The sequence below is a fragment of the Spea bombifrons genome, chromosome 6 (genome assembly GCF_027358695.1).
Source record: "Spea bombifrons isolate aSpeBom1 chromosome 6, aSpeBom1.2.pri, whole genome shotgun sequence".
In the NCBI taxonomy this organism is placed as follows: domain Eukaryota; kingdom Metazoa; phylum Chordata; class Amphibia; order Anura; family Pelobatidae; genus Spea; species Spea bombifrons.
The window spans coordinates 32,168,577-32,190,658 of NC_071092.1; the positions used below are offsets into that span (position 1 = coordinate 32,168,577).

Below are 22,082 nucleotides of genomic sequence, written 5' to 3' on the forward strand. Positions count from 1 at the left end.
TGGGTATAACATATAAGCACATTAAGCATCTGTTTAGGGCCCCAGTCAGAAACTGGATAGCACTGACCTATAGAAATGTGTTGAAAACTACAGGTTTTTGTTTTAAAATGTTTTTCCTTCTTGCATCATTGGCATTTATAAAATGCCAAGTACTGTAGTGCTGTTTCCTAATGTGGTGTTAGATAAGAGTTTGTTACAAAGCAAACATTACAAAAATATAAGAGGGGGTCCTCCTTCTGGAGATTTATAATTTAATGGTTGCCGTATTGGATACTAAACTGAGATTCCATAAACACCTGCATTAGGAATGTTCTTTGGAAGAGACTGAGGGAACAGTCAGGAGATAGAGGAAAATATTGAGTAAATGCTAAATTGGGTTGCGGGTATGTGGGCATTTGAGAAGGTATGGTGTCTAGAGTAGAAAGGTGAGTCTGAAGTTACTGGGATCTGGACGCAGGATTTCTTTGGTGCCCTCCCCCGCCCCTCCCAACCAACAGACACACAGGCTGGCTCTGTTTTGCTTAACATTTTCTCCAGTCACAAACCCTAATTAGAAGTGACATTTAGAATGGCTGCGGAAACAGTAAGGGGAAAAGCTTCAACTGAAATGATTGCCAATTAAGCTTGCCATTTAGAGGATGTTTTATATTTAATGTAACATTCAAAGTTGTTAGAAATTCAGGAGTAAAATCTGTAATGCAGTGTGGTTTAGGCATAATGCTTTGGAATATACACACAGAAATGCCTCTGCCGTATTTGAAATTGCATGACATTTCACATCAGAATTTATGGATTGGATATTAATTAGCTCAGATGTAAATCAGCATCATTTCAGGGACACTGTTTCCCATGGGTTGAATGTATTTGTGTATACTTTATATATATATATATATATATATATATTGTGTATAGTTTTTATATCAACAACACAGCGCACATTAAATTAAAGCTGACAAGCCGTGCCTTCGATTGTATGAAAAGTTTGTTTCATTGGTGGCCAGATCTAACTGAAATATGGATGCTTGTAAATATTGTGCATATTTATGAAAAAAATTATTTATATGTATTTGACAAGTAAGCTAAACATCACCAAACATATTGTAAGTAAAATGCATCCAGTGCAAAGGGTCCAGCTTGCAATCAGGGGACCATTTCGTTTTGAACAGTGCAAACAATTGGTAACTCCGCATATATCCAGTTATTGTTGTTGAGGATGAGAAAAAAGAGCAGCCAGACAATCATTGTATGACTCTTTTTACTGACTGGTTGCCTCCTAATTCTACAAAAGTGTGTCCAATATTTCTTAATTGATCAACTTTGAAATAACTCCCATTTAAACTGATCAAATGGTTAAATTAGTTGTTGTACTTCATAATGTTTAGTGAAATGTGCAAAAAACATAAGAAAAAAAAGAATTCATTTGATTTTTTATTTCTTTTTCGGTGGTCATTTCGATGGTAATGTTTTTCTCTATCTTCCGTTATACAGAATATGCAGAGTTCCTACACTGCAAAGGAATCAGATTCAGTGACTTTGATGAAGTGTGCCAAGAGATTGAAGCAGAAACTGATAGAGCAACAGGAATGAATAAAGGCATTTCATCCATTCCTATTAATTTAAGGATATATTCCCCACATGGTAAACAAAATGATTTATTTGGGAAATTTTATTTTATATCTATTTAAATTTGAGAAATGGTCAAATAAAATGCAGTGACACGTAATAAAGACAACTCTAAATCCGAACATATAAGCATGGAAAGCAACTTTTGAATATATAACTGATTCATTTTAGATTACATTCTGGAACTTGGTACTCAATTTATTTTTTGCATGATGACTGCACATTACCTTATTAACTGTATGTATGTGAGCGGGCATGTGTATGATTTAGTCACAAATATAAATATTTCTTTGATTATGATTGCTGTTTTCTGATACATTCATTTGAAGATATTTTTTCTACAAATCATTCATACAGTGTTGAACTTGACTCTTATTGACTTACCCGGGATTACAAAAGTTCCAGTGGGTGACCAGCCTCCAGACATCGAACATCAGATCCGTGAAATGATAATGCAGTTCATCAGTCGAGAGAATTGTCTGATACTTGCAGTGACGCCCGCCAACACAGATCTTGCCAATTCCGATGCCCTGAAGCTGGCTAAAGAAGTGGATCCTCATGGTATCTGCCAAATAAATAAATTAATAAATCCAGGCTAATAGGCCACAATGTAGAATAGTCATCTTAAATGAATACATTTCCTTTTTAAATATTTTGGCTATTATTACTTTTGCTGACATCACTGCATGTTTTAATTCCTTCCATTGGAATTAGTAACTGACAGACTCTACTAATCACTACTAATGACTATTTGTTTTATATGATGTGGTGAATTAAGAAATTAGTAAATTCTGTGCCTAGCTATTGCTGTTCTTTTTCTAGAATTGAACTATATTTTAACATATAACATATTAACAGTATACAATATAAACCTGTGAAGAGGTGGGATTGTAGGATTTTTTTATTCTCTGGCTCATTACATGCACTTGGAAATTTCAGCTATTGTGTAGAGGTGACATAACTTGCCGTACACTTTTTAATGGCAAGCAATGTCATGCGTTCTATTGTTTAGTAGCAGCAGATGAAATACTAGTTCCTTACAAGGTTTGTTGTTCCGATAGTGTTTAGTAATGAAATGTAGCATTTATTCTAAAATATTTTTTTAAAATATTTGCAATTATTATGTTATTATTATGTGTTTCCATACCTCGACACCATATGAAATATTTAAAAGTCCAGGTAATTTCTGAGTGGGATAAAAAAAATCATTTGTACAGCTGACTGCCTTTTAAGTGTGACTTGATTTTGTACTCTTCAGATTCTGTTTACTTTGCTTGGATATCTAATAAGCCTCACAGTTAGTTTGTGAAAGAAGCAAGATTTAAAAAGGCTGCAGACACAGCGCCAGTAGTTGCCACTCTTTTTGGATGCCCCATTTTATTGCTAACAATAGTTCAGGCGGGCATTAAACTGGCATCAAACCTACAATACTATAATGTATCTGATAAATAAATAATTTAAAAATGGATATGTTGGGCTGTTAGTGTTGGAATAAATGGTAATATTGTCTATAAATGAGACAGTAATTCCATAAAAACGTACTTCACAGGCAGACCTGTCCACGCAAGTTTAAGTTGTTGTTATTAACTGAACTGACCTAGTTGCCCTTGCAAACCAACTTGCCTATTTATTGTTGAAATGTCCAGCGTCCCATTAGGTTGCTGTCAAGCACTGCCTGAGTACTTGACTGGATGTATCCTTTATTGAATAGACCCCAGAGAATTAGAAACACTGATAGATCACTCAGTATCAAAGACATGAACATATACCAGTAGTTATAGTGTTAAATGCAGTTTGTAGCTCTGCTTCATTAATGTTATTTAGCAGGCTATAATCCTAATAATCGTGCATGGAAATGATGGTTGGACACTTAACATAAACAATTCTGAGAGTTCTTGGCTTTTGTGTTGGAATATTCATGCAGAAAGACATGCGCATGATGCTTTTCAACAAATATCAAAATAATGAATTCTGTAATTTAGATAAATGTAATATCACCTCAGCCAAAGTTTAGACCACAAAAAAGGGAACAAGAACAGGTGGCTTCCATTGGATATGATTTAGTATTAGATAAGACATATATTATATATGTTTTCCTTTTTTTTCTCGAAGCGTTATTTACAGCCACTTAGCATATCCTCATTAATTTGTTTTGATGTGGTTGGAATAATTTTGTCTTATTTCAGGATTGGAAATAATGTTTTCTCTGTGGAATGACTAAGCTGCTGTTTCATGCTAGAACAAGAAGCATTTTATCTGCATTTTTCTTGGCCTCGCTAATGACTTTAGAGATGGCATTTAAATTCAGACACTGTTTCTTTGACCTGAAATAGAAACTGCTCTTGGCAAAAGCTTGTGTTGTTTCTCTGCATGCAAATAGAGACATTCTGCATACAGTAGCTGCCATGTCATTATTTGCGGCAGAGCTATAGCACCTGTTAATCGTGGGAATTGCTTTCATACGTTTATTGCTATGATTGCAATTATTATTTGTGTTATCATTATTGATTGCTTCACATCTATTTTAGTCTCCTGCAATGTGCTCTTATTAGGCATCTGTGAAATGAATGAAAAACGTTTACAACCAAACTTTAGATATATTTTTAATCATACATTTTCATAGCGTGATCTTATAAATAATATACTTTTTTATGAATGGACCTAAAGGCATTGAATTAGTTTAGTTTTACAAAGCTCAAAAAGCAGTATTTTAAAAAGTTAAAAGCTATTGTCTAGCTATCACAGCAAATCATTTCAGAAGTCAACTGTAGTTTATAGTAAATAAGTAAATACATGGCTAAGTATTTTATATGCTGTGGTATCACTGTTTCCCAAGTGGGCATCCGTGTTTCCTAACTTTCTTTTTTCAGTATGGAGGGACAGTTACCATTATGAAGCATAGTCTTAGGGACAGGAAATAATTGCATTAACTTGAAAACATAATAGAGCATTTGGGGTTTCCCTGTAGGCTGGGAATGGAGCATGGATGCTGACAACCTGTTGTAAATTCTTTGCATTGAACCAGCAATGGTTGTTGAATCAACAGTAATGAATATGTTTTTGCCTTTATGCATACATTAGATTTGTATTATACAGCGACAGAGGTCAGAACATGATATATTGCTTTACTTTTGTTTTAAGATTGTGCCAACCAATATTAACCCCCCCCCATTTTCTATCTAATGTAATGTAATGTTAAGCTCTCGGTCATTTGTCTTGCTTTGATTTTTATATAGGCACCTGTGACTTTATCAGCTCAATCAGATTTTGAGAAGCCAGTGAATGTAAGAATCTGATAAATGTCAGCACTGTGTTCTTGCCAAGATAAGAACCTCTTCAAACACTGTGACGTATACGGTGCAGGTGCTGGCAGAGAAAGACCGGATGTAGATGACGCAGCAGTCTGCTTGTTTCTTGGCTTTTTTTCTCTAGTGAAGAAGAAGAAAAATGGTTTAAACTAATGATCTTCCTACAATCTGCATATATTATTTCCACGTTGACAGGGATCTTGTGATGCAATGTAATATAATGCGGAAGCAGAAGAGCTAGCAGTTATAAATGACAGTTCAGCCATTCAGCCATGTCACTTAGAAAGTCCACAGAAACATTCTGCGTCTTGAGTGAAACACTTGAGTGAAATACTTTTGAAACAATTAGGGTTACCTTTTCAAAGTGCTGTTACACTTACTCTGCTGAATTTAACACACAAACACCATTACAAACCTCATTCCTGGCACTGATGAATGGCCAGACCCTGCCTTGTTTTTATTTCTTCCACATGATCTATAATTGTAGCTCATTCAGTGTGCTCTGTTGAATGCTCCTACCATTATTTTTACCTAGACAGTAGTCTTGTACGTTTATGAGACTACCTCCAATTCATGCTGCTTAATTTTAATATGACAAACAATACAGGAAGGGGTTATACGTTACATACATGCTGCCGTTCATGGTTTTCTTAGTTTTTAATATGGTTTGCTTCAAAGGTTTGAGAACAATTGGCGTGGTCACCAAACTAGACCTGATGGATGAAGGGACCGATGCACAGGAAGTCTTGGAGAACAAACTGCTTCCTCTTCGCAGGGGTATTGCTTCTTTATTAAATCGTTAGCATCAGGACTACCCTTAAATGTTGCTTTCAGTTTAATATTCAGACCAGGGACAAAGTCCAAAGGGGCTATGTAGATAGCGAGTATGGCCATGTTGCATGCAGTTTGAGTTTCTGGTGACAGAGAGTGAAAGAAGGGTGATATATGCTCCTTAAACACTGAGAGCTTTACAGAGTGCTCAAGAGTTATGAAAAAAACTGTCAGTATCTGTGCTAACAGTGTGAGTTGTAAGGTTATCAGAGGGAGAATTAAGTTATTTAGTGTGGATTTAAGTTACCTCATTTATTGATATAATTGATTTATATCAGAGTATAGCAAGATAACAAGTCTTTGCATGTTGATTTAAAACTGAGCATTTGTAATGGTATTTTCCCAACTGGAGAGAGAGCAAGAATAAACTCAGTTTATTTATAAATAATAAACTTTAAAGAAGGAACGCTCTCATACGTTATCACATACATTGATTATGTTATTGGAAAGTCTTATACTTATTCATTGATGAAAGTTATAATGTCTTCTCATTAAAACTATCCTCATCCTTAGATATTCTGTGAAAAAAGGTTTGATGCAAAATTTACATTAAGCTATAGGAACATTAAGCTCTTGGCACAGCGAAGTGCCAGGAAGTTTCTGCTATTTGCATAGTGTTACTAACCCTTTAAATGTCAGACATTCGTTGTTTGCATTTTAATGGGATTCTTTCTTTTATTCAAGGTTATATTGGTGTTGTGAACAGAAGTCAGAAAGATATTGATGGCAAAAAGGATATTCAAGCTGCATTGTTAGCAGAAAATATTTTTTTCCTGTCACACCCATCTTACAGACATATGGCAGATCGCATGGGAACCACATATCTTCAGAAAGTTTTGAATCAGGTATTTGAATCATAAGATTACTATAAAATCATTATCCCCTTTCACATTTAAAAGGGGAACTAAGGTATTTCTGTAAGGACAAATGTATTTGAAAATGTTTACAAGATTGTTAATTCAACATTAGAAGCCATAATTTACAACACAGCGCGGCCAAACTATTTGTTTAATGATTTGTGATCCTGTGTATGTCTTTTCTTTTAAAAGCAATTAACCAACCACATACGTGATACGTTGCCAGACTTACGGAGCAAACTACAAAGCCTCCTGCTATCCATTGAACATGAAGTAGAGGTTTACAAAAATTTTAAGCCCGAGGATCCATCAAGAAAAACCAAAGCATTGCTACAGTAAGTGTTGTAGGGCTTTGGTTTTGTTTGTTTTCAACAAAAATAAATATGTTTTATAACAGTTGTTAATGCCCCCTAATATCATTCCGTGTGAGAAAGACACATTATTATAGTCCAAATATGTGCCTTGTACATCTACACCGTTCACTGTGATAACGATGGAGGCCAATAGGAACACTGGCATATATATATGTTAAGATTAAAAAATATTACCGTAGTAGGATTAGCATAAAATGGGGATTTTGTGGGTAGTCAATCATTTGTGTTACTTTGAAATTTGAAACTTTCATTTAGTGTTGATGCAAGGATAATATCAGTATTTTTTAATGTTTGATTAAAGCTGCTCTGCCACTTTTCCAAAGACTGCATTTTACAGTTCAGTACACTAAATAAACCTAGGTAATGCTGTTGAGTGACAAGGAAGTTACTATGCTATTACCCTTTGAAGCAAACCTTAATTTGCAGAGGTTAAATAGTTAGTAGCTTTAAATGGAAATAGCTTCAGGAGAATTACAATCATTGAAAAATACTACTACTGCTAAACATAATGCTACAGCTGGTTTAAAAAATATGTCCTAAAAACTGCAAATGTGACAGTTTTGTTTTAAATCAAATGTTATGTACTCTCTATTTTTCCTGGCAAATTACTCTTTGTTTATAGGATGGTGCAGCATTTTGCAGTGGACTTTGAGAAGAGGATTGAAGGATCTGGTGATCAAGTTGATACTCGAGAACTTTCAGGTGGTGCAAAAATCAATCGCATCTTTCATGAACGTTTCCCATTTGAGCTTGTAAAGGTAAGCTTTCAAATGCTTAACTCAATTTTTATTAATTATCTACATCTCCCCAATTAGATAAAACCATTTAATAAAGTTAACAAAGAAAGAATAGAAGCTGAATAGGAATTTTTAGTAGGGGGATAAAGTATGAAGTAAGGCATTTTGTATGTTCGCTTGCTCTAAGCATGTGCTTATTCTGTTCACACAGAAGTTCACACAAAGCAACTACATTAATGTCAAAGAAGTTTACTTTAGAAAGAAGTAAAGGAATCCTGGAAATTTAATTTAGTTCGGGAGGACAAGATCTTTAAAGATGGAAAATAATTTCTGAACAGATACATATGTATTATTTTCCATTACGTGTACCCCACTCAGCTTTAGAAGATCACAGAGACGTGTTATCTTAATGTTATCCTATTATGTAAAGAAGCCAATTTACATTTCAGGTGCATTAGTAACATTATGGCAACAGCATAACAATAAAAGCAGAAAGAACAAACAATAAAACTAGTTTTAAAACCATTATTGAAAAAAAAAAAATTGTGCAATTTGTTTATATTTTGATAAACCTAGCAACATTTTTGGTTGTCCTGTGTTGGGCTTACATATCAAACGTCTGTATAACTCTTCCATCATATATGATGATTTTGGCTCATTGCTTATTTGGAGGCTCTCTTATTACCACACTGGGGAGCTTTCAAGATATTTACTTGGGATCCCTACAAAAAAGATCACCTATATTGCATTCAAGGCTCAACATTATCCTGTATTTAGGATTTTTGCAAATCAGAGGACAAGTCCTTTAAAAGGTTGGACCATTCTATGCATTTTTTGACACCTTCCTTTCCTATAGACTTCACAGGGTAGGCGCTACAAAAATTCTATTGTATTTTATGAGAAGCACATCTTTACCATTTGTATGTTTTTTTAGATATGTTTATTTCTGATTAAGGGTATCACAGTTCAGATTACAGTTTCACTCTCACTTAAATTGCTTAAATTTAACTTGATCAATCAAATAATATCGATTTATGTTTTAACTATTCTTCAGATGGAATTTGAGGAGAAAGATCTTAGAAGAGAGATTAGCTATGCAATCAAAAACATCCATGGTGTCAGGTGAATATTTCAGAGCACAAATTACAGAGACTTCTTTCCTTCGCAATCTGGTTGTGGATTTTCTGCCTGCTTTTAAAATTATTGGACGTTAAAAAAAAGGAGAAACAAAAATTGTTTATGCAGTGACTGAATAATGAGAAATAGAGAGCATTTTTCTGCACTAATACGTCTTTAGAGAAATCTTCCAGAATCCAACAGGTGTCTGTTTTTTGTTACTTGGGCACTAATTGAGATGTTGAATTTGCTATAACATAGCAAGAAGCCACAAGAAGAACACAAGCCACATATATGCCAGCTATTCTAATGTGGTGACAACTGAGCAATTTATGGGCTTTAAAGTGCTCAGAGGTTTATTAGAAGGGATACAAGGGTAAGAAAACACAATCAACTTTTAGTTCCCTAATGAAACATGTATCAAGAAATCTGTATCCCAAATAAAAACTTCATGCGCTCTCAAGTGCATTCAGTAGTGGGAGTGCTTCAATAGTTTTGTTTTTATTTGCCTAGCCCGGGGGAATCCAACCAGGCTTTTGTTTGTTTGTATTTTACAAGTACATGTTTACAGGCTTATTATGCAGTTTAGCTTATTATTTGTTCTATAGGCAGAGCAACATCTTAGTTTAGTGTGCAATACCATCCTATACCAGGACGCTTTGCACACTAAACCTGGCAAAACCTGTTGCACAAATAAGTGTGGCCATATCAGTTTTTCTTTCTCTGTTTAATGAGCTACATCCTTGATTTCCTCCATGTAGCAGACCTTGATTTCACTTTGGCATTCATTTATTTTTTGCTTGTCCCAACCTTATTGGCTTGTTTACAGTTACAGTATAGTCTTATCCTTCTGTATCTTGCCTCGGTTTGCAGCGGTCAGGGCCCCGAGTGGGGATCAGCAGCCAATAAATGGAAACGTCTTCTGAAAACATCCACACAGTACGCACCTAAACTTTTGCAGCATTTGGCTGCATGTACTGAGCAGGATCTGTCATACGAACAGCAATAAAGGTACATATATGTGGGAGGCACTGGCCCAGTGGACCATGCCGTGCCTGCCTGAAGCCCAATGTCTGGGGAAAAGGGGCTGATGTGGTGAAGAGCCAGGGTTCTCCTCCTGGTTTCCAATAACCAATGCTTGCTGAGTACCCAGGAGTGAAAATTCTGGATAAAAGGGTCTGCCACACGAAGTGTTAGGTATAACTAGATAGATTTTCCTCACACCCAGTGTCTGCCCAATATCCTTTACATTGTATTTCCTAAAAAATCTACAAGCAACTTTGGGTAATGTAATTATAGATGATCTTGTAGTTCTATCAACTGCACAGCAGGGGTCATAGAAACAGCAACATTAAATTGCTGTTATCTCAATAAATGAACTAAGAAGTATTACCACTTTATTGATGCACTAGTACAGATCAACTTCACAAATGTATGGAATTTTGGAAAGTAGTAGTTATTTTAATTTCAATAACTTTACATACTTTATATGTGTGTTCCACAAAATAGATAGATAGATTTTAAATGCATCCAAAATAAGGGGAATTTTTTAATGATCTATCTATTTTCTAGATAATTGCAGGAAAATAAAAACACATTCTAAATTGATCCCGAAGTATAAGTGATTCAGCTCTCAGGGCACATAGTTAGGAAACATGCGCTAATTGTTCAACCACACACATCCCACGGATATTTTTTATACCTCGGGTCCTCTGAGGGCTCTGCGTCGTATCTTAGCTGCTTCTTCCCAATATCAGCCACCGCTGCTATTTGTCGATGGTACATCACATACAGGGTCTTGGCTTGCCGTGATACTTTCTCCATTGAATTCTAGGCATTCCTGTAGTCAATCCAGGCTGGGCTTAGGTTGGTCTGTCTAGACTTTGAGTTCTGGGCGACTTAAACTGGTGCTTGGAGCCTCTGGTGTTGTCCTCAATGTCCTTCTGAGCTGCGCTCATGCATTAGTCCATGTGTTCCTGTAGCTATGGTGCCTGATATGACTTTCCATGTTGTGGGGAGGCAGGTTATTGGTCGGTAGTTGGGGGATCTTTAATGATCACCACTGTTCTTCCTTCTGTTAGCCAGTCTGGGTAGGAACCTGTTAGCAATTTGTTCATTTGTACTGCTAGGTGTTGATGTACCACTTTCAGTCTCTTCAGCCAGTAGGTGTGGACCATGTCTGGATTAGGTGCTGTCCAGCTCTTGATGTTATTGACTTATGTTGGATTTCTGCTACTGTGACGTTGACTAGTTCCTGTTCTGGGATTGCTGTGGCCAGCTCTCAGGTCCTGCAGCCACTTTGTATTGGTTTTATGTGTATTTTCTTTCCCACACATGTCCTTCCAGTATCACTCCGTTTCTGCTGCTAGGTGGTTCTGCTGTTACTGTGGTGTTGCACTGCAATTGGGAGTACACCTTGGATGGTTCTTTGGAGAGCATTTATCTTTTTGGCCTCTGCTTCTCTAGTGTATCTCCTTAGTCAGTCGTAGGCAGTGCTGGAAGCCTGTGTCTAGGGCTTCAGATGGAGTTAGGTCCTTGTATTTTCCAAGTAGGCGAGTCTTGTTCTTAACCTTCGCACCCTTCTGTACCTCTACCAGCTGGCTAACTTCTCTTCGGGTTGCTTTGATCTTGTCTTCCAATCACACTTTTCCATTGAGGGGACGTTCTCTTGTCGTTCCTGAGTGAGTAGGCAAGCACTTCCAGGATTACGGCAGCTGTAGTGTATACCAGTTCATTGAGTTATGGTGGTAGTAGGGATGGTTGTGAGGCATCTGTTCTCCACTGAGCCTTGGTAATCGATTTCGAGGGTTGACTGTAGCTAGTTTATCCATGATCTTATGCCTCATCTCAGCCTCTGTGCTCTGTAATGGCAGAGGTGGTAGCAAAGTTTCAGCTTCTGATGTCAGCCACACAGTTTGTTGTTCTTCTGGGTCTCCTTGTGGTTGGGTTGTACTGTGCTGGTCAGTCTCAAGTTGTGAGAGTATAGATGTAGGTCTTCTATCCATCCATAGTTATCTCATACGCTTCATATATCCTCTCTCATTTGGTCTGCTGTGGTAGTAGCATTCTCTTGCCCATGTATGGTTTCTTCCAGTAGTATATATATCTCTCCATAAAAAAATACCATGATCTTGTTGTCTCATAGTATCTTCCTTACAAATACCAGAAGACATTTTATGCTTGTTTAAGCAGGGCTTCTTCATATTTTATTGCAGTTTGGTTAAACTTATAATGAGAGATGCATTTAGGCACAGCCCTTCATAGCGTATATTGGCCAGTTACAAGGAAGATTATTGATCTCTCCAACCAGCCCAATGACAGGTGGCATGCCAGGGGCTAATACTTTCCTATCAATCATTTGAAACCATGCCTCATTCATAGCTACCATTTCTTTTTATGTTGCATCTTTTACTAACTCGCGTATCCTCAGGTTTCTGGGATGAACATTTATAATAAATGATTTACAATAATCTCTGCTTCTTGTCTCTACAGAACTGGACTGTTCACTCCAGATATGGCATTTGAAGCAATAGTGAAAAAACAGATTGTGAAGCTGAAAGGACCAGCACTGAAATGTGTGGACCTTGTGATGCAGGAGTTAATTAATACTGTTAAAAAATGTGCAGCTAAGGTATTCTTCAGCACCTCGTCTTTCTTCAATATATATATATATATATATATATGAACACAGAATTAGATGATAAGCGTAGTTACACATTTGCCATGCAAGGTGATTTTAATATAGATTTATGTGCAATATTCCTATCTATCATTTTCATAGAACTGGCCCTAGGATTGTTAAGAAACTTTATGTAACTCAATAATATTTAAACTTTTCTTGAGAAATCACAATTTCTAGTTCTAATTAATCTCATAAAGGGACATACCTGCCCCCTATTTGTATGAGAGATCACTAAAGAGTAACACAAACAACTTGCCTTACAGTGAATCCATGCTCAGACTAAACCCACACACAAGAGCTGTGAGTCAAAAATGTGAGGCAAAGGCATTAACAGCCTCAGAACTCCTTGACTGAGTTTATTCAAGAACTGAACATACACATATATGGACAAAAGTACTGTAACACCTGACCATTACGCGAACAGGGACTTTCATGACATCACATGATGACATAGACATTAATATGAAATTGCTTCCCGCTTTGCAGCTATAACAGGTTCCACTCTTGTGGGAAGACATTGTTGGATGAGTTTGGTGTGGAAGACCTTTACTCGCACGCACAGAGCCCTGACCTCAACCCCATCTAACACCTTTGGGATGAACTGCAAGAGAGATTGCGAGCCAGGCCTTCTCGCCTAACATCAGTGCCTGACCTCAAATGCTCTACTGGATAAATGGGAAAAAATCCCACTGAAACACTTATATATATCTTTTGGAAAGCCTTCCCAGAAGAGTGGAGCCTGTTATAGCTGCAAAGAGGGGACCAACTTCATATTATATGTATTTAGAATGTGATGCAATCAAATTCCCTGAACTACAGAGAGCTAAAAAATAATAGTAAAACAGCGCTTCTCATGGGCACATGAGCTCCACTCCCTGCCAGATGCACCCCAGCTATTTAGAGCCCCAAGAATGGGAAGCCACTTAATAGCGTGCCCTACGGTGTGCCACTCAAGTTTCAAGTTTTAACTTGCACCATTGCAGAGGAAAAAACTCCATCAACATATCAGTCTGATCCTGCTCCCATGGGCATTCCAGGACCAAAATGCAAGGCAAATTTCCTCTGCCCAAGGTAACAAAGGTGAGTTCTCAAACCTTCTTGTTCGTACTTTCACCCTATGGGGATCTCTTCCGGTCCAAGCCCAGACGTGGACTTCCTTCCTTGTATGTCCCTAGAAAGGTAAAAACTAACAAGGCCAATGAGGGTCTGTGACATACACACAGAGGAAATTTGCCTCATTTTTTGTTTCTGGACTGCCCTTGTGGGTAGAATCAGACCGATACGTTGATGGAGATTTGTCATCTGTAGTTGTACAATTGAGCTAAAATTTAGGATGTTCCCAAGCGATGACACTATAAGGCATACTATTATGAGTATTTCTTAAACATTTTTTTTTTGTATTGCTCAGCAGAGTTAATCTCAACCTTCTCTGCATGTATAAACCTCCACAGAGAATTTGTCTTCCCCTCATTAAAACGCTTAGTTGAATAGCCAAATATGCAGGTGTCAGGTTACTGATTAAACCTATGTCTTTGTAATCCATGATCTAACGTACAGTATAAAGAGTTTATTGGCACTCTGACGTTGAGTAGGAATTACCCAACCCCCTCCTTCCCATACACAAATAAAATAAACTTGAGCTCAGCAGGAAACCTGCAAGCCAGATGTGAGCCATTGACCTCACTTCATTCCACCTATCTTGTACTAATGAACTTAGTAGGAGATTGCCCATTGGGATTGCACATTTTCTCCCCCAGGTTATCCCAAAATCTACTAAATTTTGATATGTGGGAGTATCACGTTACTGGATTCAACTATATTCCTTCTCTCTGTAATGTCTTAAATTAGACAAGAGTTCTCCAGTTCTCCCCCTCCTATGGTGCAATAAAGAACCAACCACCTGAATTGCATGCAGGGAAGAACTGGCACCTTTTGACCCGGGAGGCAGGCAAAGCCAAGTAGCCTCATTGGCCCCTTCACTCCCCTTCGGTAACTTACACACTGGCACACATTTTACACACTAGTACACACACTCATGCTACAAACATATGTAGACTAACACACTCAAACATACATTTATACACTCATGCTAACACACACATTTACACACTTTTGGTAATACATACACATTTACACATACCCACAAATGCCAACATATTCTCATGCAAACACATGCACATACATGGTAACATATGCACATTCTCTGTAACATACATGCATAGATACACTATATGGACAAAAGTATTGGGACACATGACCCTTAAACCAACATGGACTTTGATAACATTGTATTCTAAATACATAGACATTAATATGAAGCTGGACCCCCTTTGCAGCTATAACAGTTTCCACTTTTCTGGGAAGGCTATTCACAAGATTTTGGAGTGTTTCTGTGGGAATTGCCCATTCATCCAGTAGAGCATTTGTGAGGCCAGGCATTGATGTTGGATGAGACAGCATGGCTCGCAATCTCCATTCCAGTTCACCCCAAAGGTGCGATGGGGTTGAGGTCAGGGCTAATTACCAACTTCCTCCCCTTGAAATAACACATTTATTGTGTCAGTCCCTTGGACAGTAGGACAGTATTAATGGATTTGTTATATTATGTGGATTTTAGGTGGCTAACTAGAATACTAGAGTTCTGCTTTGTACTTTGCTACGAATGATGTGGTCTTCTTCGACCATTTATAACTCCCATGCACTGCACCTTCTTCTGCCACATTGATTTTATCTAGATTGAGTCTAGGTTAATGTTTTATAGCACATTTTTTATATCTCCTAGAACAAAAATTCCTTTTCATTGTCTATTTGCAAGAGACCAATAGTAGTAATAATTAAGGTGTCTGTGTACTACAGTTGTGCATTATGATACTTGAAAAACAATTTAACTGAATGCCCTTATATGCTAGAACATTAAGTAGTAATAAACTAGTTCCAACATTTAGTTTCTCCCTTCAGAATGTTATAAGAAATCAAATTATACCACATATAGATTATACAGGACAGGGTCACAAAATCATTGTTTAGTCCACACTACAATAAATGAAAACAGGGGTTTGATGGGATGAATGGTGAATTATTTTATTTAGTACATCAGCAATTATTGTACATTTGGAGAACTTTCCAAATTTCATAAAAACTATACCCTTCTGCTCACTTAAAAGTAGAGGTATTGACACTACTACAGAACTCTGCTGGACTTCAGGAACAAGCACATGAAGGCCTGATATGTTTTACCTATTGCTTTTCTTTGCCTAATGTAAACAAGTAATTGGAACTCTGTACCTATGGCCTTGGTTACATGCCAGCTGTAACAACACTTCTGAATGCTTTTGTGTGTATGGATGGTGTGGAAAAAATGCTTATAGGAAAGACTTGATTTAAGAAAAGAAAATAGTTAGCAGTGGTATGCAGGTAAAACATCTTAATATGTTAACTGTGGTGTAGCATATATATAAAACACATTAGAAATAACCTTTCTATAAAGCAGAAGGACATCCTTAATGCCTCACATGGACATTTTAACACACTCTTCCAGGTATATAGATACTGACGGCAGAACCAATAGTCTCGTTTTTTAACGGCTTTTTATTTATTCATTCTTTATGCACATTTCAAGCTTTCTCAGTTTCCCTTATTATGCATGTCTGTACCACCAGGGCCGCCCTCAGAAGTTTTGGGACCCCTTACAGAATAAATGGTTTGGGTCCCCCCTGATGACCCTCCCTCCAAACCACCTATTAATGTTTTTTGGTGGCAAAGATGGAACAGCTGGTATCTTTGGTACATGATATACCAAAATACCAGTTGTACTGGAAGAATTCTATCTCTTTTGTGTATGTTGTGAATTCAGTAAGGGGAGATCACAAAGATGTATTTGAGTCCAGGAAGGTTAAGATTGTCTAAATCTAGTGTAACTAGAAACAGTATATTCCTGCAGAGCACTTTATAGAAGTCAGAAACACGCAGGTCTGTCACATATGGTATTTTGGATGCATGTGACAAATGTGTGTCACACCACATGGATTAACGTAATTGCTAGCCTAGAACTTCTGTCCGGTAATATCAATTATCCTTTTCCTTGTTTATCAGGTTTTCTGCACTATTCTGTCATCGCTATTTTGTAAGGACCCTTTGTAAGGCTTGAATGTTTAACTGTCTATGACATTGCCCGGTGCTGTATACACTCGCACAAAACCATGCTTAATTATTTATTGGTGCTACGGGCAGTAGAAATTCCTTCTTACCCTGTTTGAAACAATAGCCTCTGACAGTTGAGTTATATGATGTCCTTCTCTTTATAAATGCTTGAGGAGCAAATGGGGCAGCATTGTACTTCCCAAGAGTAAGTTAGTCTACGGCAAGAAAAATGGGCAGGCTACAGGAACCGAATGATTCTGGTGTAAAATTCTGTGATTTTAAAATACTTGTTTTTCAATACAGCTTTCTGACTATCCAAAACTTTGTGAAGAGACTGAAAAGATTGTTACTTATTGTATTCGTGAACGAGAAGGAAAAACCAAAGATCAGGTGAGTAACCTTGGAAGATAAAGATAAACTCCTGAATTTCTGAGATCCAGCCTGGTCTTGATTGGACCTTCATAATGCGTACTATATTGTGTAAGTAACCAGCAAATCACCTGCAAACTCACTCTTTAGTGAATAAGTCCTAGAGAAAGGATAAGATGAATGCATTAACTCAAAATAAAAGACCACGACATTTTGTATCCCTATATTATAACACAAATATACCAACTGTATAAATTGCAAAGAACAAAGAGGGTATAGCATATTTTTTAGGCACGGATGTGAGGGTCTAAGGAAGGACTGGCATAATTTGTAGGGAGCCAGCTAGAACGTTTGAAAAGACTTCTAAGAAGTAAGAAGACCGCATAGTAAAAGAGAAGTGGATGAGATTGAAGTGGAAATAAATGGGGTAGGTTTAAGGGAAGGAACTGGTTAAAGTACATGATTGAAAAGATTTGTGACTTGTTTGTAGTGCAGCATGAACACACCTGTCTAGAAAACTTTTGGACACAAACATTTTGAGCAAAACCTGATTCACCATCAATCTAATTATATTTGAAATGTGAGAAACCTGTTTTATGGCACTTTTTACAACCAAAAAAGGAGCCTTACATTAAAAGAATGTAGTAGTGTTGGTACCTAATGGTATTTAGTTTTTGTTTTTAGGTACTGCTTATGATTGATATTCAACTGTCTTATATTAATACCAACCATGAGGACTTCATTGGTTTTGCCAAGTAAGTTATATGTATGTTCCAAAGTTCACTGTTACATTGATGTAATGTTATTCTGACTACATTTGTGTGTTTCTAAAGGTATGGTACTGGAGGAGGTCTCTGATATTTATTGAGAGCTATAATAAATTAACCAAATTGCTTATTATTTACAACTTTCTGTGTTAGAGGTTCTACTATGATATAGCAAATGTCTTGTCGGTAACATGAACCCATTGCATCAAATTGATCGGGCAATATTCTATACCAGTAAAGAACTGGTATGCTTTGTGATATCATGAATTCCACAGCTGTAATGACCATAATGTAAAACAAAATGTTGCCCCCTCACCACCAACCAATTGAAGGTCGCTGTCATCGCTGTAAAATATTTGATATTCCAAGTCTGCCCCCTGTGCACAGGTTTATCACTTATATCCACCACATTCTCTCAGGTTCAGTCACAGATTCCCACATTTGTATCTCTCATTATGCCTGTTCAAACATTAACTCCCTTGTTATTTAGTCACCTGTGACCCCTTCCTATCCACTCTATCAGTCATCAAGATCATTGTCCCATAGTTATATAGGAAACTACTGCATTTAAGGTAAGTTTGGATGGCAGCACTGTGGATGACCATGCAGTGGATAGGCCTTGCATTTCGCTTTCCAGACGATGCAAGAAATAGCAATGTCATCATCTCTAGGGGGTTACCTTGCAAGGATTCGCTGCTTAGATATAGAAGTGAGTAGTGCCAGAAAAAAGAGCATGCCTGAATAGACCAAGACATCAATGTTTACAAGAACTGAAAGACTATTAAATACTATAATACTTCTGTATATGTATGTATATACTGTATATGTACCGGTATATGTATACTGTATATATATATATATATATATATATATACTGTATATGTATATATATATATATATATATATATATATTAAAGAATGTTATTCAAGCTATGTTACAACATACCTCTAGCACTGCCATTGCTATTGATTTGTTGGTAAGCTCACAAGCAGGGCCCTCCAAAGCCCACCATTCCTACCAGGAACTTTCTTAAAATGTACCATAAGGCTAGATGGAGAGGGCAGGGTTCTCAACTCCTGATGTATCTGTATGTATTAATGTATATTTGTTATCTATGTGTTAACTGCACCATTTAAATTGTACAGTGCTGCATAGTTTGTTGGCGCTCAATAAATAAAAGATAATAATAATAATAATAATAATAATATATCATTATTGCACAGAAAAGAGGTGAATGTGTACTTACTACAGACATAATTCTAGTAATGCGTTTGGTCTATTTTTTAGTGCACAGCAAAGATGCAACCAATTAAAGAAGAAGGGCCCAATAGGAAATCAGGTAAGATCTTAATCACAATGACCTATAATGTAGCCTGTAAGTGATGATGACCAGTGTTTTCTAACTGTAATTATAAAGTGTTATAGCAGGCAAATCTTTCTTTCCTTGCATCCTGATGATTTTCACTTTTTTTAAGGCAGTGGCAGGTATGAACAAGCAGATGTTCATGATCACGCAGAAACTTGCCTGTTCGTTATATCACATTACCTGCAAAAATCATATGGAGGCATAGCCACACATCTATGTGTGTCACAATACATTAAATTATGCAACATATAAACATTGTAAACTTTGACACTTACGATTGCTGCTTTCACTGAGCGTCCATCCTCTATCACAAATGTAAGCAAGAAACAAATTATAACTATTATGCTTTTTTCCACACATTTTGCGAACCCTTATTTATTTAGCATTTTTATTTCACCTATATTAGGACGTTAACAAAGTTCCTTCTACTTGCTTAAAGTAAGTATGGCTCCTGACTTTCCAAATTGCCTTTCAGAAAAGAAACAACTTCAGTGCCCATATTAAGTAGTCAAAGTGGGATGATGCTAACATTTTGTACAGAAGAACTGTAATTCTTTAACAAATGGAGTTCTATCTGCTGTCTTGTGGGAGTATATCTGCTTTGTGCATTCACAATATTTATTAACAAGGCTACAATCTATAGGCAATGCTTGTTAGTACAAAGTGAATTATTCAGTAGATTGACTGCCTTCTCTCTGCTTCAATGTGCATGTTCCCACGTTCAAATTAAATAAAGCAGCACTAATTTCTTGACCACTTTGATTGCTGGATATAGCTGAAGAAATAATTAATGGAACTACTTACATTACATCACTAAAAAGAACTAAAAATTAACAATCATGAATATATTCAAATATACATATACATTTTGTCACAAATGGTGTCTGCCTTCATAGACAACTGCCTATCTTTTGGGAGTAAATATGTTTCAGTGAAGGTTTAAGATATGTTGTTTGCAAAACAAGATACCAACTTGCATCTGTAGACTGCAAGCTTGTGAGCAGGGTCCTCTTTACCTAATGTATCAATTTGTCTTAGTCTTACATTGTTGGTGCTATATAAACAAAAGATAATAATAATAAAACAACCTGAGAATTGCAAAAATAGAAACATAGAAAATTTACATAGAAAAATATTTAATTACTGCTTGCCTAGTTTCCCATAATTGGTATAACTGTTATATAACATTTAACTGCAGGTGCCATATATTTCTCTATGTTGTTATAGTAAAGTTAGAGCAGCCACAAAAAATAGCATCTTTTACTCAAGAACAATGGTTAGTTTTTTTTAAATATTTTTTAATAAAGTGGTAAGGCTAAGGAGCAATTTTTTTAAAGAATATATATATGTGTATATATATATATATATATATATATATATATATATATATATATATATATATATATATGTATATTATTTTCCATTTTTGTTTTTGCACTGTTCCCAGTGCAGTATGACTCGAAATCCCTTTGGGGATCTCTCGTACATTTTTGATGCCAATGGTGTCATAGTCAACTTGATCTCCGGTGTAGCGACAGGTAGATGTCCCTGTCGCTGCAACCGAGTCAGGACGTACAGGTACGTCCTAAGGGGACTTAACGGGTTAAATCAATGTTTTTGTTGATTATTTTTTAATAGCATGACAGACAATGCCAGAGAAATACATTTACATAAATAATGTACTGTTTAAGTTTGTTATGATTATTCTAAGGCTATTTGGCATACATTTTATATGTCTAACCCATCATTTAGTATGATTAAAATATACAAATGGGAGAATATTTTTTTGCCTTTGATAACTTGTACACCACTAGGTATATATAGAAAAAATATGTGTTTGCTATACCTGATTTTGGTACTTATGCCCCAAATGTTATCTAATTCCATGATCCCTGTGCTGTATATAAGACATATGAGTTTATATTGGCTCCCGTGCTCTGCAGGAGTGTGATGTCATAGCTGGCCACACTGCATTCAGAAACTTCATACAGCGCAAGGTGCATAGGAAAAGATTATTACTGGTGGTGGTGGCAAAGATCTCATGGTCTCATAAAATATCAGGTGGGTTAAATCAGTGGTAAAGCTGGAAACTGGAGTTTACAAGACATAATTATACTACACGGAATGCCCCCTTACCAGACTCAAGAATGGTTTCGAATTTTAAACACTATTACAGACCATATATATATATATAATATATATATGAACGCAGCTGAAATTCCTGTATTTTAGAGTTTATGTTGTTATGTACAATTTAGATGACAGAAATCTATAAATCATGTTTATAACTCACTAACATTTTCTTTTTCATTGATTTTCAACTTTGTGCTGCACTGAGACATGACAATGGTTTCTTTGTAAAGTCACAGGTTAGTCTGTCATATGTTTAAAATAACCAACTGAACACTTTATATTTTGCCCAGCCCTTCTAGCAAGACACTGGATGCTGAAGATCTCCCTCGAGCATCACTTAACCGTGTATTTTGTGTGGTGAGATGGACACTCAGAGTGTGGTTGGGGGGGGGCAATGGCACTTATTATTGCCATATAATATTTTCATGTGAAATAAACAATATAGGGTGCAACTATGTGCCTTTTATTTTCATCATAACCTTGTGTTTCATTTAGTGTATTGATCCTACAGAACTAACCACCACTATATTTTGATACTTATTTTAACCATCATTCTATTTACCAAGATGTCTTTGAGTGAATTAACCATGTTTCCACTTGGTTGCTTTTTTATTTCCTTTTTGTAATTATTTTATATTGTCTCATACCTTTTAGCCTGTCCTCATTACACATCATGAAGTAAATTAAGTAAATTAAAGTTATGCCAATATTTTAAAGCCACCTATTTTGGTTTAATTTCTCTTTCCGCCATGTTATTTCTTCATATTCTTCAAGTTGG

At 36.4% G+C, this 22,082-nt stretch overlaps 1 protein-coding gene across 1 annotated transcript in view; it reads left to right on the top strand.

Moving 5' to 3' along the window:
* The window catches only part of DNM3 (dynamin 3), an 80,382-nt gene that overhangs the window by 1,856 nt on the left and 56,444 nt on the right, over nucleotides 1–22,082 (top strand). Inside the window, exons 3-13 of the mRNA XM_053469033.1 lie at nucleotides 1,489–1,638; nucleotides 1,981–2,184; nucleotides 5,610–5,708; nucleotides 6,447–6,607; nucleotides 6,812–6,954; nucleotides 7,616–7,751; nucleotides 8,785–8,852; nucleotides 12,339–12,477; nucleotides 16,972–17,058; nucleotides 17,722–17,792; nucleotides 19,093–19,144. Coding sequence (XP_053325008.1) covers nucleotides 1,489–1,638; nucleotides 1,981–2,184; nucleotides 5,610–5,708; nucleotides 6,447–6,607; nucleotides 6,812–6,954; nucleotides 7,616–7,751; nucleotides 8,785–8,852; nucleotides 12,339–12,477; nucleotides 16,972–17,058; nucleotides 17,722–17,792; nucleotides 19,093–19,144 — 1,310 coding nt within the window. The remainder of the gene's footprint in view (nucleotides 1–1,488; nucleotides 1,639–1,980; nucleotides 2,185–5,609; nucleotides 5,709–6,446; nucleotides 6,608–6,811; nucleotides 6,955–7,615; nucleotides 7,752–8,784; nucleotides 8,853–12,338; nucleotides 12,478–16,971; nucleotides 17,059–17,721; nucleotides 17,793–19,092; nucleotides 19,145–22,082) is intronic.